The following is a 20326-nucleotide window of genomic DNA, read 5'->3' on the forward strand; positions in this document are numbered from 1 at the left end:
ACTTTTAGCCAAAATAAGTTAGAAAATCATGTGACCATTAAAAACTTAAATGATATGGTTAACTATACTGGTATATATGGATTATTATTATTAAAAAATTAGAATATTTACTTATAACTAATTTGGCCCATTATTAACTCAGTTTCTTTGTTTATAGATCTTTATTGGGATATAATTGCTTCACAATACTGTGTGTTAGTTTCTGTTGTACAACAAAGTGAATCAGCCATATGCATACATATATCCACGTATCCCCTCCCTCTTGAGCCTCCCTCCCACCCTCCCTATCCCACCACACTAGGTCATCTCAAAGCACCAAGGTGATATCCCTATGCTATGCTGCTACTTCCTACTACCTATTTTACAATCGGTGGTGTATATATGTCGATGCTACTCTCACTTTCCCCAGCTTCCCCCTCCACATCCCCCATGTCCTCAAGTCCATTCTCTATGTCTACGTCTTCATTCCTGTCCTGGCACTAGGTTCATCAGTACCGTTTTTTATTTTTATTTTTTTAGATTCCATATATATGTGTTAGCATATTTGCTTTTCTCTTTCTGACTTACTTTACTCTGTATGACATATTCTAGGTCCATTCACCTCACTACAAATAACTCAATTTCATTTCTTTTTATGGCTGAGTAATATTCCATTGTATATATGTGCCACATCTGCTTTATCTATTCATCTGTCAATGGATATTTAGTTTGGTTCCATGTTCTGGCTATTGTAAATAGTGCTGCAATGAACATTGGGGTACATGTCTCTTTTTGAATTATGGTTTTCTCAGGGTATATGCCCAGTAGTGGGATTGCTGGGTCATATGGTAGTTATATTTTTAGTTTTTAAGGAACCTCCATACTGTTCTCCATAGTGGCGGTAACAATTTACATTCCCATCAACAGTGCAGGAGGGTTCCCTTTTCACCACACCCTTTCCAGCACTTATTGTTTCAAGATTTTTAGAAAATGCCCACTCTAACTGGTGTGAGGCGATACCTCCTCATTGTAGTTTTTTTTTTTCGGTACGCGGGCCTCTCACTGTTGTGGCCTCTCCCGTTGCGGAGCACAGGCTCCGGAAGCGCAGGCTCAGCGGCCATGGCTCACAGGCCCAGCCGCTCCACGGCATGTGGGATCTTCCCGGACCGGGGCACGAACCCGTGTCCCCTGCATCAGCAGGCGGACTCTCAACCACTGCGCCACCAGGGAAGCCCCTCATTGTAGTTTTGATTTGCATTTCTCTAATAATTAGTGATGCTGAGCATCCTTTCATGTGCCTCTTGCCCATGTGTAAGTCTTCTTTGGAGAGATGTCTATTTAGGTCTTCTGCCCATTTTTTAATTGAATTGTTTGTTTTTTCTTATTTTTCTTATTGTTTTTTAACATCTTTACTGGAGTATAATTGCTTTACAATGGTGTGTTAGTTTCTGCTGTATAACAAAGTGAATCAGCTATACATATACATACATCCCCATATCTCCTCCCTCTTGCGTCTCCCTCCAACCCTTCATATCCCACCCCTCTAGGTGGTCACAAAACACTGAGCTGATCTCCCTGTGCTATGCAGCTGCTTCTCATTAGCTATCTATTTCACATTTTGTAGTGTATATATGTCCATGCCAGTCTCTCACTTCATCCCAGCTTACCCTTCCCACTCCGTGTCCTCAAGCCCATTCTCTACATCTGCATCTTTATTCCTATTCTGCCCCTAGGTTCTTCAGAACCTTTTTTTTTTTTTTTTAGATTCCATATATATGTGTTAGCATATGGTATTTGTTTTGCTCTTTCTGACTTACTTCACTCTGTATGACAGACTCTAGGTCCACCCACCTCACTACAAATAACTCAATTTCATTTCTCTTTATGGCTGAGTAATATTCCATTGTAAATATGTGCCACATCTTCTTTATCCATTCATCTGTCAATGGACACAGGTTGCTTTCAGGTCCTGGCTATTGTAAATAGAGCTGCAATGAACACTGTAGTACATGACTCTTTTTGAATTATGGTTTTCCCAGGGTATATGCCCAGTAGTGGATTACTGGGTCGTATGGTAGTTATATTTTTAGTTTTTTAAGGAACCAACATACTGTTCTCCATAGTGGCTATATCAATTTACATTCCCACCAACAGGGCAAGAGGGTTCCCATTTCTCCACACCCTCTCCAGCATTTACTGTTTGTAGACTTTTTGACGATGGCCATTCTGATTGGTGTGAGGTGATACTCATTGTGGTTTTGATTTGCATTTCTCTAATGATTAGTGATGTTGAGCATCCTTTCATGTGTTTGTTGGAAATTTGTACATCTTCTTCGGAGAAATGTCTATTTAGGTCTTCTGCCCATTTTTGGATTGGGTTGTTTGTTTTTTTGATATTGAGCTGCCTGAGCTGCTTGTAAATTTTGGAGATTAATCCTTTGTCAGTTGCTTCATTTGCAAATATTTTCTCCCATTCTGAGCGTTGTCTTTTTGTCTTGTTTATGGTTTCCTTTGCTGTGCAAAAGATTTTAAGTTGCATTAGGTCCCATTTGTTTATTTTTGTTTTTATTTCCATTTCTCTAGGAGGTGGGTCAAAAAGGATCTTGTTGTGATTTATGTCATAGAGTGTTCTGCCTATGTTTTCCTCTACGAGTTTTATAGTGTCTGGCCTTACATTTAGGTCTTTAATCCATTTTGAGTTTATTTTTGTGTATGGTATTAGGGAGTGTTCTAATTTCATTCTTTTACATGTAGCTGTTCAGTTTTCCCAGCACCACTTATTGAACAGGCTGTCTTTTCTCTATTGTATGTTCTTGCCTCCTTTGTCGTAAATTACGTGACCATATGTGTGTGGGTTTATCTCTGGGCTTTCTATACTGTACCACTGATCTATATTTCTGCTTTTGTGCCAGTACCATACTGTCTTGATTGCTGTAGCTTTGTAGTATATAGTTTGAAGTCAGGGAGTCTGATTCCTCCAGCTCCATTTTTCTTTTTCAAGATTGCTTTGGCTGTTTGGGGTCTTTTGTGTCTCCATACAAATTGTAAAATTTTTTGTTCTAATTCTGTGAAGAATGCCACTGGTAGTTTGATAGGGATTGCATTGAATCTGTAGATTGATTTGGGTAGTATAGTCATTTTCACTATCTATTCTTCCATTCCAAGAACATGGTATATTTCTCCATCTGTTTATGTCACCTTTGATTTCTTTCATCAGTGTTTATAGTTTTCTGAGTACAAGTCTTTTACCTCCTTAGGTAGGTTTATCCTTAGGGTTTTTTTTTGTTTTTTTTGTTTTTTTTGTTTTTGCGGTATGCGGGCCTCTCACTGCTGTGGCCTCTCCCGTTGTGGAGCGCAGGCTCAGCGGCCATGGCTCATGGGCCCAGCTGCTCCACGGCATGTGGGATCTTCCTGCACCGGGGCACGAACCCGTGTCCCCTGCATCGGCAAGCAGACTCTCAACCACTGTGCCACCAGGGAAGCCCCCTAAGTATTTTATTCTCTATGTTCCGATGGTAAATGGGAGTGTTTCCTTAATTTCTCTTTCTGATTTCTCATTGTTACCATATAGGAATGCCAGAGAGTACAAAATTAATGCACTAACTCAGTTTTGAACTGAAGTTGGGATGATGCCATGCCTTGCTCCTCAAAACATCATCTGGGAAACAGCAGCATCGGCATCACCTGGGAGCTTCTTAAAAATGCAGAATCTCAGACCCAATGCACGTAAAATGATGTTTACATAAATTGGAATAAAAATTGTTATTGTGATGATGATGATGATTTATTATCAGTAGAGTTGTCAGAAGTCTCTTTTGGATGTTTAGGACCTCAGACCCATCATAGCTAGTAATCACTGAAGAATGAACAAGTCCTCAAAAGTTCCACTTTACTTTTCTGTTTAAAGTGGGTAAATTTTCCAAATTTTGCCAAATACATGTACTAACAACTTTCATCTCATAACATCTAACCACTTGTTTGGAAATTGATATGCTCGGATTTCTAATTATTAATAGCACAATGAATCCTGACAAACATCAAAGTAAATATTAAGACTGAAATAAAACCAAAGGCTAATTTCAGTTAGATAAAAAGCAACTAATCTTGGGAAATATTAGCATTACCTTTGTTAAGATTTAAAAAACTCATTTCTACAAATGAGAGTATAACATGAAAAGTTTTTGGAGATTTACCTGTCATTTAAGTCAAGTAAACAGACACACTGAATGAATAAAATATTATTTTTCAAAGCAATATTTTTAATAATGTAGAACTGAAGAATATATGATACTAACAAATGAGTAGGTTCTAAGTAGAAGACATGAAATAAGAAAAACCTTGGAAAGTCAAATTAAAGTTACAAATTCAATCTGTATAGATTAATATCTATATATGTTTAGAATACAAATCAATAAAATAATGCTATAACATGATAAAAACATATAAATTACAAACCAGAAAAACTCTCAAGTAACTACTTGAAAATAAGTTATTGTATCTTTCACAAATATTTTTCTCCAGCTTCCTGAAGTTTGAGAGGCTGCTTTATGATAATAACCAAAAGTTAAAATAAGATCTTAGAAATAAGAAAACTGACAGGTTAATTAGTTCCCACTGCTTTTAACAATCTATAGTATACATAAAAATTGTCATTGTTCATATATTTCAGTGAGACCTGACTAAAGGATTATTTTTTATTTTGACCAGGTGGCTCCCCAATATAAGTCTGTCATAGTTTATGATCTTTAAAAAAAATCAAATATCCTTAGACAATAAAAAAAAAACCTTCAACTTAAACCTTAAGCAAAAATTAACTCAAAATGGATCATAGACGTATATGTAAAATGTAAAACAATAAAACTTCGAGGAGAAAACATTAGAGGAAATCTTCAGATCCTAGAGCTAGACAAAGAGCTCTTATACATGACAACAAAAGTATAAACCATACCACAAAAAAATCAATAAATTTCATCAAAATTTAAAACATTTGTTCTATGAAAGACCCTGTTAAGAAGATGAAAAGGCAAGCTACAGACTAGGATAAAATATTTGCAAAACAAATATCTGACAGAGTGGGGCTTCCCTGGTGGTGCAGTGGTTAAGAATCCACCTGCCAATGAAGGGGACACAGGTTCAAGCCCTGCTCCAGGAAGATCCCACATGCTCCAGAGCAACTAAGCCCATGCACCACAACTACTGAGCCTGAGCTCTAGAGCCCGTGAGCCACAGCTACTGAGCCCGTGTGCCACAACTACTGAAACCCGCATGCCTAGAGCCTGTGCTCCACAACAAGAGAAGCCACCACAATGAGAAGCCTGCACACCGCAATGAAGAGTAGCCCCCGCTCGCCGCAACCAGAGAAAAGCCTACACGCAGCAACGAAGACCCAACACAGCTAAAAAAGACAAAATAAAATAAAATTAATTAATTAATTTCAAAATATATCTGACAAAGGACTTGTATCTAGAATATGTAAAGAAATCTCAAAACTCAAAGGTAAAAAAAAAGAAAAATCAATCCAGTTAGAAAATGGACAAAAGACATGAACTGAACATTTCACCAAAGAGGATATAAAGATGTCAAATAACACTGTAAAAGACTTTCAACATAATTAGCTATAAGAAAAATGCAAATTAAAACCACATTGGCTTATCACTACACACTTATTATAACAGCTAACACTTTAAGAAATGTATTACCAAATGCTGGGAAGGATGCAGATAAGATAGATCCCTCATACATTTGGGAATGCAAAATGGTACAGATACCATGAAAAACAGTTTAGCAATTTCATACAAAACTAAACACACATGTGTCATAGGACCCCAAAATTACACTTCTAGGAACTTCTCCCAAAGAAATAACACCTATATATAATAAACATAGCTTCACTGCAATATTTTTAATAGCCAAAAACTGGAAACAATCCAAATGTCCTTCAACAGGTGAATGGATAAACTGTGGCACATCCATTCAATGGAATAGTATTCAGTAACAAAAAGGAATGAACTATTGATATATGCAATTTGAATAGATCTCAAAGGCATATACTGAGTGAAAAAAAAAAAAAGCCAATCCATGCTGGAGAGGGTGTAGAGAAAAGGGAACCCTCCTATACTGTTGGCGGGAATGTAAACTGGTACAGCCATTATGGAGAACAGTATGCAGATTCCTTAAAAAACTAAAAATAGAGCTACTATATGATCCAGCAATCCCACTCCTGGGCATATAACCAGAGAAAACCATAATTTGAAAAGATACATGCACCCCAATGTTCACTGCAGCACTATTTACAATAGCCAGGACATGGAAGCAACCTAAATGTCCATCAACAAAGGAATGGATAAAGAACATGTGGTACATATATACAGTGGAATATTACTCAGCCATAAAAAAAGAACGAAATAATGCCATTTGCAGCAACATGGATGGACCTAGAGATTATCATACTAAGTGAAGTCAGAAAAAGAAAGACAAATATCATATGATATCACTTGTATGTGGAATCTTAAAAAAGGGTACACATGAACTTATCTACAAAACAGCAATAGAGTGACAGATGTAGAAAATAAACTTATGGTTACCGGGGGGGGGGGCAGGTTGTGTGTGGTAAGGGGGAGAGGGAAATTGGGAGATTGGGATTTACACAAACACACTACTATGTATAAAATAGGTAACTAGTAAGGACCTACTGTATAGCACATGGAACTCAGTACTCTGCAATGGCCTATATGGGGAAGAATCTAAAACAGAGTGGATATATGTATATGTATAACAGATTCACTTTGCTGTACACCTGAAACTAACACAACATTGTAAATCAACTGTACCCCAATAAATTTTTTTTTAAAAGCCAATCTTCAAAGATTACGTATTCGCTGATTTAATTTATATAACATTCAAAAAATGAAAAAATATTATAGAAATGTAAAACAGATCAGTAATTCCCAGAGTTTAGGGATAGAGGGAGTGGGAATAGTATAAGTATAAAGGAATTCAGAATTCCTTTGTGGTGATGGAATGGTTCTGTATCTTCACTGTAGTCACAGTTACATTAATATATACTTGTGATAAAACTGCAAAAAAGTGCAAGGAAAGACTGTTGAAAACTGAATAAGGTCTGCAGAGTGTATCAATGTCAATTTCCTGGTTTTGAAACTGCCCTACAGTTAAGCAAGATGTTACCACTGGGGCAAGCTTGGCTAATAGTACAGGGGCCTTCTCTGTACTATTTTTGCAACTTCCTGTAGTTTATAATTATTTCAAAATAATTTTTTAAATCTAGTCTAACACAATTTGCAATTCTCTAAATTCACTATATTTTTTAATGTCCTCTAAAGGTACCTTAAACCTGCTACAACCAAACTTCAGTTTTGATAACACTCTTGTTTCTCTGTATTTCCTGCTTATGTGTTGAATTTGTGAGTAGAGGTTTCCCTAATACTGCATGGATAGCAGATAGTTTTCAGTAAAAGGCATTTTAGGGAACTGAACAAAAAGAGATCCATTTGCTTCACTACGCTGCTGTGCTTCACTAGCAAGCACAACTTGCACAACCAAAAGAGCACTGCCAACTGAAATGGTCAAGGGGATGGAAGACCCCCACATGTAAACAAAAAAATGCACAAATAAGCAAACAAAAATATGAGAGATTGTTAATGCTGAAAAATGAGAACTGGAGGGGGAAAAAATGCTTGGAAATGATGAATATGAATTTTTTTGTGAATCTCTAGAATCCTGGAATAATAACCAATCCTCTTGAGAAAAGATTGTAAAACAGTGAAAAAGCAATGGTAACTCACACATTAGTTACTCATGTCCTCCAAACAGTAGCCTAAAATGATCATGGATAATAGACCTATAACCTCTTAGGAAAAAAAGAAACTAATATGACCCCACACACATTATTGATCTATTCAGACATCAAAGAGGAATCATTATGCTGTCTTTACAGTCAAAAGAGGAAAAAAAGAGGAATCCCATTCTTCCACAAATTGTTCTTTGGTCTACTGTCAAAGATGAAATACTGGGCTTCTCTGTGATGATAAAATCTTATATTTATATGGTAAGTCTGTAGCAGGTATGTTCTGAAGAACAAAGCTTACACATCTTAATCTTTTAAAAGAATAAAAAAGTATAATGTGAAAGCCCATAAACTTGCATGTAGTTAGGTAACAAAAGACAATTCATGTTTTAAAGACTGAGCATCAACTGTCACCTTTATTTTAGTTCTTTTCTTCTTTCTAACCCCACAAATACAATATTCTCCAAATAACTTAAAAATAAAGCAGATCTTTTTTTCTTTTTTCTTTTGCGGTACGCGGGCCTCTCACTGTTGTGGCCTCTCCCGTTGCGGAGCACAGGCTCCGGACACGCTGGCTCAGCGGCCATGGCTCACGGGCCTATCCGCTCCGTGGCATGTGGGATCTTCCCGGACCGGGGCACGAACCCGTGTCCCCTACATCGGCAGGCGGACTCTCAACCACTGCGCCACCAGGGAAGCCCAGCAGATCATTTTTGAATGAGCCCAAGAGAACATGAAAAAGATTAGTAGTAACCGAAAAACTCATTTCCTCTCAAAACTTCCTATTTTTAAGAGTAAAATATCTATGAAATTAAAAAGAGAAGACAGAGGTGCTCCCCAAATCGTTGGGCCAGGGGGCTGAAGCGAAACCAGACAGGCTCATTTTGGACTAGAGCAAGCAAAAGTGTCTGTATTTGTCCCAAGAAAAGAATCCAGAGAAATACAGAAATCCAGAAATACAAGGTAGAGCAAAGTGAAAGCCATGCCCCAGAGTTTGGTGATACTGAGGAATGTGGCTGAAGACTTCTCTCAGAAGTGGAAATGCCTGGATTCTGCTCAGAAAGATTTGTACACAGCTATGATATTGGGGAACTACAACATGGTATCACTGGGACTTTTTATCTTTAGCCAGACATTGTCACCTCATTGGAGCAAAGGAAAGAGCCCAGGCAAGCTGTGACAGATGAGACAAAAAGTCATTTCTCAGGAAGATACGCGTACAACTGAAAGCCCTGATTATGCAGGCTCACTTTCAGCTAAGGATGGCCATGCCATGGGACAGCTCTGATGAAAAATTTGTAAACTGAAAGAATGAGATGGAGTTTACAAGTAAACTAATTTATGCTTGGCTAAAATGGACATAGTGAGTTAGCTTGTACTCCTACTAGGAAGACAGATATGGGCCCTAGATATGCCCAGCCATCTTCTAAACGTTAGAATCAAGACCATATGTTAAGGATAGTAGAACCAAAAGGTAAATGATGAGTCAATGCTAAGGCCCAAACCACTTACCCCCACTTTCTTTGTGAGAAATACAAACCTCTATTTCCATAACTCACAGTTTGCGGGATTTTCCGTTCTTTGAGGGTATGTTCGGTTTCTGTTACGTACACCTAAACGCGTAACTGATTTTGTTTTGTTTTGTTTTGTTTTTGCGGTACGCGGGCCTCTCACTGTTGTGGCCTCTCCCGTTGCAGAGCACAGGCTCCGGACGCGCAGGCCCAGCGGCCACGGCTCACGGGCCCAGCCGCTCCGCAGCATGCGGGATCCTCCCGGACCGGGGCACGAACCTGCGTCCCCTGCATCGGCAGGCAGACTCTCAACCACTGCGCCACCAGGGAAGCCCTGATTATCACATTTTAGATTACAGACCTAGAGGACATACCCAGAAACTGTTTAATTGTAATTTATCCTTCAATGGATCTACTAAAATACACATGAGTATTCCGTTCCTTTGTTTTATGTGTCTCATTGCAAATTCAGACATACTGAAAAGAACTGAAATCATCAAATAAAAAAAGAGAGGATAAAAAAGACAAGGCAAGACATGGGATTTAAATTTTTTTTCTTATTAATAGACCATAAGTTCAGACTCCACTAGATAATTCTTTCATTTGTAAACTTCTAAGCTGCTATTATGTATTTCTTCTTCTTATTTTCAAAGTCATTCCTGCTATTAGTAAACTCGGTATGACCATTCCTCCAAGCAGCCAGAGTTCAGGAGGAAGAAAATCCCTGCAGCTGTTTGATGTCCAAGAACATGAACACTTAGCAGTCAGATGAAAGAAGAGAAAAGACAGAAACGGAAGATCAAGAGAAGAGTGATTTGGGGTTTCCGCAGGGTAGCATTTACCTCTCTCAATAAAGGGAGCTTTGTGCTCATTACGTCCCAGAATTCATCTTGCCTTCAGCTTGTAGTAAACTGGCAACTGCCTTATCATTTCCTGTCCAAATTAAAGATCAAAATTTAAACATATTCTTTTCTTTCTCCACTAGATTATGATTAAAATTACCACCTCCTCACCTCATTCACACAAATGCACTACTAGGAAAGAGAAGGAACCCCTTAAAGTAAAGATGCTGTTAAGCAGCAAAATGAAGAGTTGTGGGGAATTTCCGGTCAGGTTATTTATCTGATGGTTTATTTCAGGATACAGGATTAAAGGAGCGATATCCTTACATATATTCCTCATCCTCAAGAAACCCCTATAAGGTGGGTTCAATCCATATTTTTCAAAAAAAGAAACTGAGGTTCACAGAGGTTGACTAAGTTGCCCTCAAATTCGAAGCTGTTTAGCATTTACGACAGCTAAAATTCAAGCTTCATCTTTCTCTTGTGCTTTGCAACATGGACACTCAGCCATATGTTTGTTTGTTTTTTTTCCATTTCACATGTGAAGAAGCTAAACTTAGGATCTCATCTATTATCTTTTAAACATCAAAAATTGATCAGGTAAGTCACCATAACTTAATGTCAATTGTATAATAAATTAATGAATGTAGATTGTATAACAACGTGTGTTTAATGTGGAATTTTGCCTTCTGTTGATGTACTAGGTTCTTGCTACCCTGAACACAAAACAGAAAAGGGGCTGCTCTTGGATCTTGAGCACAAAAAAAAAAAAAAAGACCTGGATTCTAAACAGTAGTGAGTATCTACTGATGAGTGGACATCACTACATGAAGAGAATCTACTCTTCTGTAAAACAGTAAAGTTACTTTAGAATGAAAGGTAGCTGAGAGCAGCAATTCTCTCCACTGAAAACCCTTTCATATTTTCCTTTAATATCTATAAATGTATAATTGAAGTTTTACACATGCTTTTAAATAGCAGCAGCATGATATGCTTATCAGTCTAAAACGATAGCACATTTCACAGGGTCTGTGTTATCATCTCACTGACTAACTAGGGCCAGCCTGGTGGGAGATGAACTGAATCCTCTAAGAAGTTACCACACACAGTCATTTCTCAGGAGATGGTGCAGCAGGCACCAGAGCCTAAACTAAACCAAATGCTCCATGGAGTCATTTTAAGGCAGTTTGAAAATGAGAAGAGGTCACAGCCTCTTGCCCATCACTGTAAAGAATTCAGGAGTGACTCTGGAGTTAGTACAGACCTCAGCTGCAAGGCGCAAAGGAATCTGCTACTAGTACAGAAGAGCAGGCCAGGTATGACTTATAATTTTTGGATTCTTCTTTGCCTTCTAGAATCATTGGCATTTGACTTTCTTCAGAGCCTACAACTTGGCCAGGCACTGAGAGAAAAGTGCACCATTCAACTACAATATAAAATTTCTGCACCACGAGAATCAGTTTTTGGTGTGGTTGCTATTACATGAAATCTAAACATTCTAATTCTGATTAGATACCAGTGTAAAAGTTATTTTCATTTCTAACAAAATAGAGATGTTCACTGTAATTGTGATACTTAACACACTTGAGCTCACAAAAACCTGTCTTCTTATTCTTGAGCATGCAATTTGACCTGAGGCTCTCTTCAAACTGAATATTCCTTCAGTGATTAAACCCTTAGTCTCTGTGGAATATGGAAATATCTAATTAATAACAAATTTCTTTATTTTCTCTGGTTATTTTTAGCTTTTTCCTTGAACATACACTCCCCTACCCGAGACTGCCACACATAACTCCTGACAACTACTGCTTCTTCTCCTTCTGTCCATCCTAGTATTCCTAACATTTTTAGCTTAAGGTGAGCTTACCTGAGACTTACTGGTGTAGAAAAGAGAAAAACAAAAGTCAAAAGACATTCATTCAGTCATCTATTCATTCAAACAGTGTACCGTTTCCTGTAGGCCAGGTACAGTTCTACAGACTGAGAATATAACAGTGAGCAAACAACACAGACAATGTGCCTACCCCTAGGAGCAAATAACCTAGTGGGAGATACAAAAGAGCAGAAAGACAACTACATGATTATTGATGATCACCCTTACAATACAGGTTTTCAAGGTGGTGGGTAAGAGGTGCGAAGAAGGTGTGAGGATGGGAAGAACCCAGGGAAGGCATTTAATACATCTCTAGGCTGTGTCCTGAAGTACGTACAAGCACTAACAAGACAGAAGCAAGGTATCCATCAAGCAGAAGAAATAACATGTACAAAAGCCATAGCTGGACCCATGGCTAGACCAAAACAGGTGGCATCCAAGACTGGATAATATTCTGGCACACTTCAAATTGATCTTCTTTAAACATTTGGTAAAGATCTATTTTATGGGGTAGAGAAAAATTATTTTCTATTAATAAAAATTAAATATAGAAATGGGTTCCCTTTTTAATTCATTTCTACTAAGCCAAAAGCATCATTCTTCTGGTAAAGATCAGAAAATGTTTCTAGTTCTTGACCTCTCCTGCCTTTTACTCAGTGATCCTTCTAGACTCCTTACTTCTCACAAGCCTACACAAAATAAAAAATGAAAATCTTCAATATTTAAGAAAGGACTACATGTGTAAAATAGGTATCATGTTTCCAATTTATTCTAGTGGTATTTTAGTGCCCCTTATAGAATAGCCCCCAGACATCCTAGCTACCTCTTTACACTTAGCCCCCTTTTGATTAGGTGGTACAGAGTGAGAAGGACGATCCAAAGATGAGGCTAAAAAGGTAGACAGGAACCAGATAATACAGAGTTTTGTAGGTCACAAGAAAGAGACTACACTGTACCTTAAAAGCCATGGAATTGTTGAGAAGATTTGAAAAGGGAGAACTGTGAGGCTGTTTTTATAAACCAGGCTAGAGATGCTAGCAACTTGAGTAGCAGAAGAGCAGTAGGAATACAGTGTGGCATATACTTGAAAAGTAGTTAGGAGCTACTACTGACTAGACTTAGAGATAAAAAGAAGGGGAGAGGAGTAATTAAGGATAAGTCTTAAGTTTTAGGCTTGAGTAGTTGGTAGAGGAGGATAACACACACTGAGATAAGGTATAAAAGGACAATCAGGCTTGGGATGAAAAACCCTAAGTTCAGTTTTATACACATTGAGTTTTATACTTACAGTACATCAAAATGCAGATATTTATAAATAAGACCAGGAGACTAAGACCAGGGGAGATTTAGGGTGAAGACAGATGTGGGCAGCCTCAGTACATAGATGGAATTCATGGGATGGATGAGAATACTTAGGGAAAGTATGTGTATAAAACAGAAATACATAAAGGAACCTAGGGAAGAGCCCTGAGAATCTCTTATATTAATGGTCTGAAAGAGGCTGAGGAGAAACCACCAGAGATAATGGAAGAAAAGCAAGAGTACACATCATGGCTTCAAGGATCTAATAAGTGGTCCAAAATGTCCAATGCTAGAAGTAAAGAGAAAGAAAGAGGTATTCACTAAATTACCAAGAAGTCATTTTTTGTGAATTTGCTGAAACAGTTTTATTAAAGAAAGATTAATCCCAGCTGCAGCAAGCCATGTGAACAACTCATCACAACCGAATCTCGGATTCTTCATCTGTAAAACAGGAAAAACAAAAATACCCACCCTTCCTACCTTGTAGTTTTGTTATTAGGGTTACATTAAATACTATAACATATGTAAAAGTTACTATATAAACAGAGGGTATAGACAAGTGTTACTGTAACTGTGTTGTTCATCCTCCTGTTCACAAATGTCAGTTTTCTCTTCCACCCACGTGGTCGATAAGTCACATTTGACTTACACTGGCCAATATGTGTATCAGCATAAGTGGCTGATTGCTAGGCAAAAACTGTAAGAAATAGTGCCTAGTTCAAAATGTTCTCTGTTCCTTGCCCCTGCCACTGTAGAAGCATGTTTCAAAATGATGACTTCATCAGCCTAGATCCTTGAATGATTGCCATGAGGAGAGCCTGACTCATGCTGACATGTAGCATGGGGACAAATAATGTTTTTTTTAAAACACTACGATGTTGGAATTATGATACAGCAACTAATTGCAGCACAAATAACAGGTGAAAAAAGCAGGAAAGCCAAGAGGAAAATCCTATCTTAGGAGGTAATCAATGAGACATCACAGGGCCTGTCACCCACGCTAATGTCTAATTTTTATTTTATGGCACGGAGTAATTCACTAACCCTCACACTTGATTCAACATTCCTACAGTTACAGAAAAGGTAAACAAGAACAAAGGTACATAATTAATTTCTAATGAAGACACAGTGTTTGGGAAAGAATAAGACAGTCCATCAATGAGAAACCGCCTCCCCTATCACCATTATACTGTTGTTATTTGTACCCTAAATTTTCTTCACTCCTTAGTAAGCATACTTTGCATCTACGTTTGACTGGTTGTATATTTGTGTTAGGCCAAAGACACACTGCCTAAGTGGGTTATTAGAAATGAACGGAAAATAGGAAAAGTAATCAGGACCACACTTAAGGAAGGAGAAATTCTTTTATTCTTCAAATGCTAACAGTAAAAGTTACTGCTGCCAAATGCCAAATTACTATTTGATATGCCTAAAGGGAACATGTGTGCTGGAAAATGGCAATTACTCAGAACCAAGGCCAGAAGTAGAATCCAGGTCAGAGTGAGGCACAAGGACCCACTGGACCAGCCTTTTCATCAAGAACACTGGAGTGCTCCCACTTCTTTATTCCGGCCTTTGTCCCTCTCATTAATTCTGACGAACCATGAAAGAGGATCAAAACTGCTTCAATCCCAATGGAGCTGAAGTGAATTACATGAAAGAAGCACTTAACAAGGGAGGTTTGTCTACTTGTAATCATTTTTTTAAAACAGAGAGGGGAGAAATGGAGACAAAACACTTCCACAACTCTGCTTTTAGAAATGTCTTACGTGTCATTTTACAAAGCATCCAAGTAAATGAGTGTCATCAAAAAAGTTGGATCACCATCTTTTACTCTAAAATTTTTTACTATTTCTAAATCAAATCCAATCCTGAACAATGAAGATTATACACTAAATTTCTTTGAAAGCACATACTGTAAACACTGAAGGCAATTTCACAAGGCTGCTCCCCGAATGACTTACATAAAGGCCCAACATCTGATTAATTTAGCAACAGCTCAAGGTGACTCCTTTGAGGACCCATGCATTAGGATATACAAGCTCTGGAATGAAGTGTTGTATTCAACTTTGTGTCCCTTACTTTTTGTTCCTAAAGAACCCTTAATAAACAGTTGCTGAATTGAGTACAGGTAATAAGTGACAATGCCAGGTCATCAACCTAAGCCTTTTATTTTCCCAAACTCCAAATCAACCGTGTTTCATTACCCCCAATGCTGCTTCTTGCCAAGTAACTACTAGAAGTTTTCTATTACTTGCAACTGTGACTAGGTATTCTGTTGCCATGGTAATTTTCAAGTGGCTCTGCTAAAAGGCAGAAACCATTAAATCACAATGTGCTTATCTCACAAATATAACTACTATAACTAGCATAACAACTATTTTAAAATTATACCTTTTAAGTTCAGCTGACTACTGCAATTATTATCTTAGCAACTTCAGCATCATAGGAGACAAGCTAAAAGTAAAGCATACTAAGTGGGCCTCTAGAAGTCTGGCTTTCCTCGCCTTTCTCCAGCTTCAGGATGGCAATGCCAAACACGGGTTAGTACTCGTCAATGATGGCCCAAGGGGTAAAAAACAAAGACCAAGATAAGCTTAATCTTCTCTGGGAAGATTAATAATATTAATATTATTAATAATTAATAATATTAATAAAGAAAGAAAAACTGCCTGAAAGAATCCTATATAAAATCACAGTATTTGCTATAAAATAAGCGAGACAGCTTTAAAAGCGCAATTACACAGGTGAGGTGTTATGCACACGCTAATTCACAGGACCACTCTGGTCCGTCGAAGGGTCAGAAAACCTGAAGTGCAGTTGCCTAACTCCGCACCAGCACCTGACGAAACGGGTGCTGACAGCCAAAGCACACACCCAGTGGTGCAAAACTGCCGATTCGAAGGGAGGGGAAAGGGATGAGGAAAGTTTATTCAGCGCTTCTGCCTCTAGTCCGGCGACAAGAGCTGTCAACCCACAACTCCGGAAGCCATTCAACCCAATTACCGGACTCAACTCGTCGCCCAAGCCCGGAAGTTGCTACCACCAAGGTGGGGGGCGGGGAGCGGCGGCGGCGGTGGCGCCGGCGAAGGGCGGGGCCCGCACGTCCGAGAGCCAACAGGCGTTCCCAGCCGGCGGGCTGCTGGGTTCTGTGGCGGGGGGGGGGGGGGGGCGGCAGTGCGGTAGGGGGCGGGGGGAGTCGGGGGACAGCACCAAGGTGGGGCTGTACCTGCGCTGGAAGTCCGGAGCGAAGGGCTTCAGGTACGGGTCTATCTCTAGAAGTCGGGCTAGTTCGGGCACGTCCGCTAAGGCAGCGGCCAGCGCCTCCTCAGAGTATTCGGACCGAGCCTCCCAAGCCGGGTGACCCGCCGGAGCCGCCATCTTCCGCCGCAGCCCGAGTAGCCGAGGCCCGAGAGGGTCGAGTGGAGGGGGAGCGGGAGCTCTAGCCGGGAGGACGCCCAGGCGAGCCGAGGCAAGCCGCGGGAGGGCCAGTCCCTTTATAGCCGGAGAGGACGGCCGCCTGTCCCCCTTCTCCCCCCGCCGGCAGGGAGGAGCAGGACCCGGAGTGATCCCCGGACGCACGTCCCGAGAGGGGAGGAGGCGCCAGGCCTCTCCGCCTACTCACGCGGCTCGCACAGGGAGGCCGCGGAGACCTGCCCCTTCCTCACCCCGCGTCTCTGCCCCGGTGCCCAGGGCACCGTAGGAGGCGGTCCTGAGCGGACCTCGCTCAGCCTTGATCTCTCTTACCCTGACCCATTCTTGGCTGCGGAGAACCGCCGTGCCACTCCCCAACCCCCCCCCAGCTTTTCTTTCTTTGAACAAGTCTCACTGGCGGCATGCCCTTCAAATGGATATATGGTTTTCTTGGAAGGGACTTTTCTTCTCTAAGTTCTGAGAGAATCCTGTAATCGTCCCAGAGATATCCTGGTGTTCTGGTGTTATTCTCTGGGTTACCAACGACTGAGAATTGGAATTATGAAAACTTTTACCACTCCCCATAACCTCAGAAAGAAAGAAAAAGGCCCTTTTGCCTTTTAAAATAATTGCTGTAAACAAACTTTTCAACAATTAAACTATTCTTAATGAGACAAACGGTACAGGGAAGAGCATTAGAATTCAGCTGTGCCACTTACTAATGAAGTGATAAGGCCTAAGAATGGGGGTCGTTAGGTAGTCTACCCCACTTGGAACTTACTTATATTCTTTCATTCCCATTAACTGACGGGTTTCTAGCTCACAGATCCTTTTTTAAGAGTACAGAATTGTGCACCGAGACAATTGGACCCAGCAACGCAGGAGTTTCCAAGCTACTTTGTACTTAGAAACTGGAGAGGCTTGGAGTATATCTGTCCCAGTTAAGTTCGAGGTGTGGACAGTCCAAGGGGCTATGGAGAAGGATGTGTTGATCAGTCATGGACCTTGAATTTTAAAATGTTCAAAACCTTTTTTGTGAAGGATTTAATAAGGACTTCATGAAAGATATCTAGGAACAGAGGGCCTCAAAGTGAAAGAGTGGAGGACTTGGAAAACCTTCAGAAAGGCATGTCTTATTTCCCATAAAGATGACAACATGCAAACATTTGTAAATTATAAAACAACAGTTGAAACTCAGAAGCAGGATACCCAATAGACCCACAGACCTGTATCTCCAATCCTAAACTTTTCTCATAAATCCTGCCTATTGAAATCTGTGTTTAGCTGGTTAAGAGTCCTAAACCAAGTATCTCCAAGACATACCCTAAGTCAGTCTTCTCATCCTTTCTGCTGTCACTCTTAATGCAGGCAGCCTTCCTCTCTCATTTGGACTAACACATCTAAGGGTTTCCCCGTTCTCTTTTTCACCTCCAATCCATTCTCTAGTGTTTCTCAAGCTTTAATGTGCATATGAATCACCTAGGGATCTTGTTAAAAGAACATACTTTCAGTTCTGAGTGGTGCCTCATATTCTGTAATTTTAACAAGCTCAGGGGTGATGCTGCCTCTGCAGGTTGGAAGCACAGTTTGAACCGTAAGGCTCTATGCAAGGAATAAATCATACAACCTAAATGGCATGCTTGGTTCACCTGGAGTTAAAAATAAACTCCCTACTCTTCCCTAACAAGACTTCCATAATCTGGTCCCTGTCTACCTTTCCACTGCTTATCATTCTCTGGCTTTACTATTCTGTAGTCACACTGACTTTCCTGAAACTCACTAAGCACTTTGTAGCCTCTGAGACTACTTGCCCTTCTCTCTATTGAGAGTTCACTTCCCATAGCTGTTTTCTTCCCAGCATTCATTGAGGGCTCACCATAAATGTCAACTCATCTCTGAGAAGCCTCTAATTCCACTATCTAAATATCTCAATATCTTCTCTCCTATGCAACAGTTAACAAAATTTGTGTATCTCTTTGTCTTTTATTTATTGATCTCCCACTTTAGAATGTAAACTCCAAGAGAGCAGGGACCCATTCTACCTTGTTCACTATTGAAAAAGTATTCATTGAAATCCCATGAGCCAGCCAGTTTCCTAGGTACTGGGGATTAGTGATGAATAATACAAGTCCCAGGTGTCATAAAGCTCACAGAATAGGTAAATCTGTAGAGACAGAAAGTAGAGTATTGGTTTCTCAGGGCTGAAGGAAATAGAGAATGACTGCTAATGGGGAGAGGGTTTCTTTTAGGGGTGATGATAATTTTCTAGAATTGATTGTGGTCATGGTTGCAGAGCTCTGTGGCTAGACTCAAAACTATTGGAATTGTACACTTTAAGTAGGTGCATGGCATGTGGATTATAGCACAGTAAAGGTGTTTTTAAAATACCAAAAAAGAACTTTTAAAGTATAAATAATATGAAATATACTCTTTAAAACTAACAGATACCCCCTGTTGAAAATTACTAGGAGAAAAAAAAAGAAAAACAGAGATCTGTGACCAAACTCTAGAGAGAAGTAGAAAGTAAGTAACTTTAAATAAAAACCAGCAGTGATGATAAAGGAGAATGTGGTTTCTGAGAAGACAAAGGAGAAATTCCAGAAAGAACAGAGTGATAATAACCCTTTTATCTTTAATAATGTCATTGATAACCCAGGTTCCTTGGTTCTTTCATTTCCTCATTATGTAGGCTTTGACCTCAATTTTGTCTCCTCATTGTTATAAAATGGCTGCCACAGCTCTAAGCGGCACTTCTTCATAAGGCCACATTTAAAGGAAAGGAAAATGTTCATACCATGCATCTTTGCCTAAGGGAAAACTCCTTCATAGCTCTTTGGCTAGAGCTAGGTCACATACCCACCCCTACACCACTGACGTAGAGGACTATGACTACCATGCTTGGTTCAAATTAATTGTGATTCACTGCTTGAATTGGGTCCACCTTCCCTTACTGCCCAACATTGCTGCCCAACATCTCGATAAAATGGTGATTCAACTGACATGGAAAAGCAGGATGGATAATCATGTCTGCCACATTTTCCTTTGCTACCCATCCTGGGTTCCACTACCCATGAAACTTGCCAGTGTTATTAACTATCTTGTATCCTTACCATACCTACATGGCAAAACCTCAACGTAGAGTTGTTGACTTTGCCTCCCCCATACCTACATCCAGACTGCTTCTGGGGAATACCAAAAAACAAAGAAAACTCCATAACTGTAGAAACAAAAACCCTTCCCCATGCAAGGCAATCACAATTTTACAGGCCATACACTGCATAAGGTATGCCCAACCAAGAGGGCAAATGAAGGCATTTGCCCTGAGGAAGAAGAGGCATTTCCTTTGCATGAAGGTGCCTCTCCCTCCTCAAGCTATGAAACCTTAAGAGTGTGCCCACCAACAGGAGGCACTTCTTCCTAAATCACAAAGGTGAGTGGCAGCCCTGCCCTCAATTCTCTTCCTCTCCCTTGACCATAACACTCTTTCTTCATTGCCAAGTGCTTGAGAGACTATCTCATTTACTGTTTGACACACTGTGGGCTCACTTATGTTTCTACTATATTGAAACTCCTCTTTCCAAAACACGCAAAATCACCTAGC

The 20326-nt window shown here is 39.7% G+C and overlaps 1 protein-coding gene across 7 annotated transcripts in view; it reads right to left on the minus strand.

Moving 5' to 3' along the window:
• Window positions 1–16922, minus strand: part of GBE1 (1,4-alpha-glucan branching enzyme 1) — a 297233-nt gene extending 280311 nt beyond the window's left edge. For 5 of the 7 annotated variants that reach the window (XM_089910389.1, XM_089910390.1, XM_089910395.1 and 2 more), the window contains exon 1: window positions 16541–16808. In XM_089910389.1, the coding sequence (XP_089766515.1) occupies window positions 16541–16692 (152 nt within the window). In that variant the 5' untranslated portion in view covers window positions 16693–16808. Of the gene's footprint in view, window positions 1–16540 lie in introns of all 7 variants that reach the window. The other 2 variants (XM_089910391.1, XM_089910393.1) reach the window with 1 other exon arrangement.
• Window positions 16923–20326: the final 3404 nt, after the last annotated feature.

The sequence above is a fragment of the Delphinapterus leucas genome, chromosome 4, assembly GCF_059928025.1.
Source record: "Delphinapterus leucas isolate spDelLeu-1000000601 "Yukka" chromosome 4, BTC_Dleu_Yukka2, whole genome shotgun sequence".
In the NCBI taxonomy this organism is placed as follows: domain Eukaryota; kingdom Metazoa; phylum Chordata; class Mammalia; order Artiodactyla; family Monodontidae; genus Delphinapterus; species Delphinapterus leucas.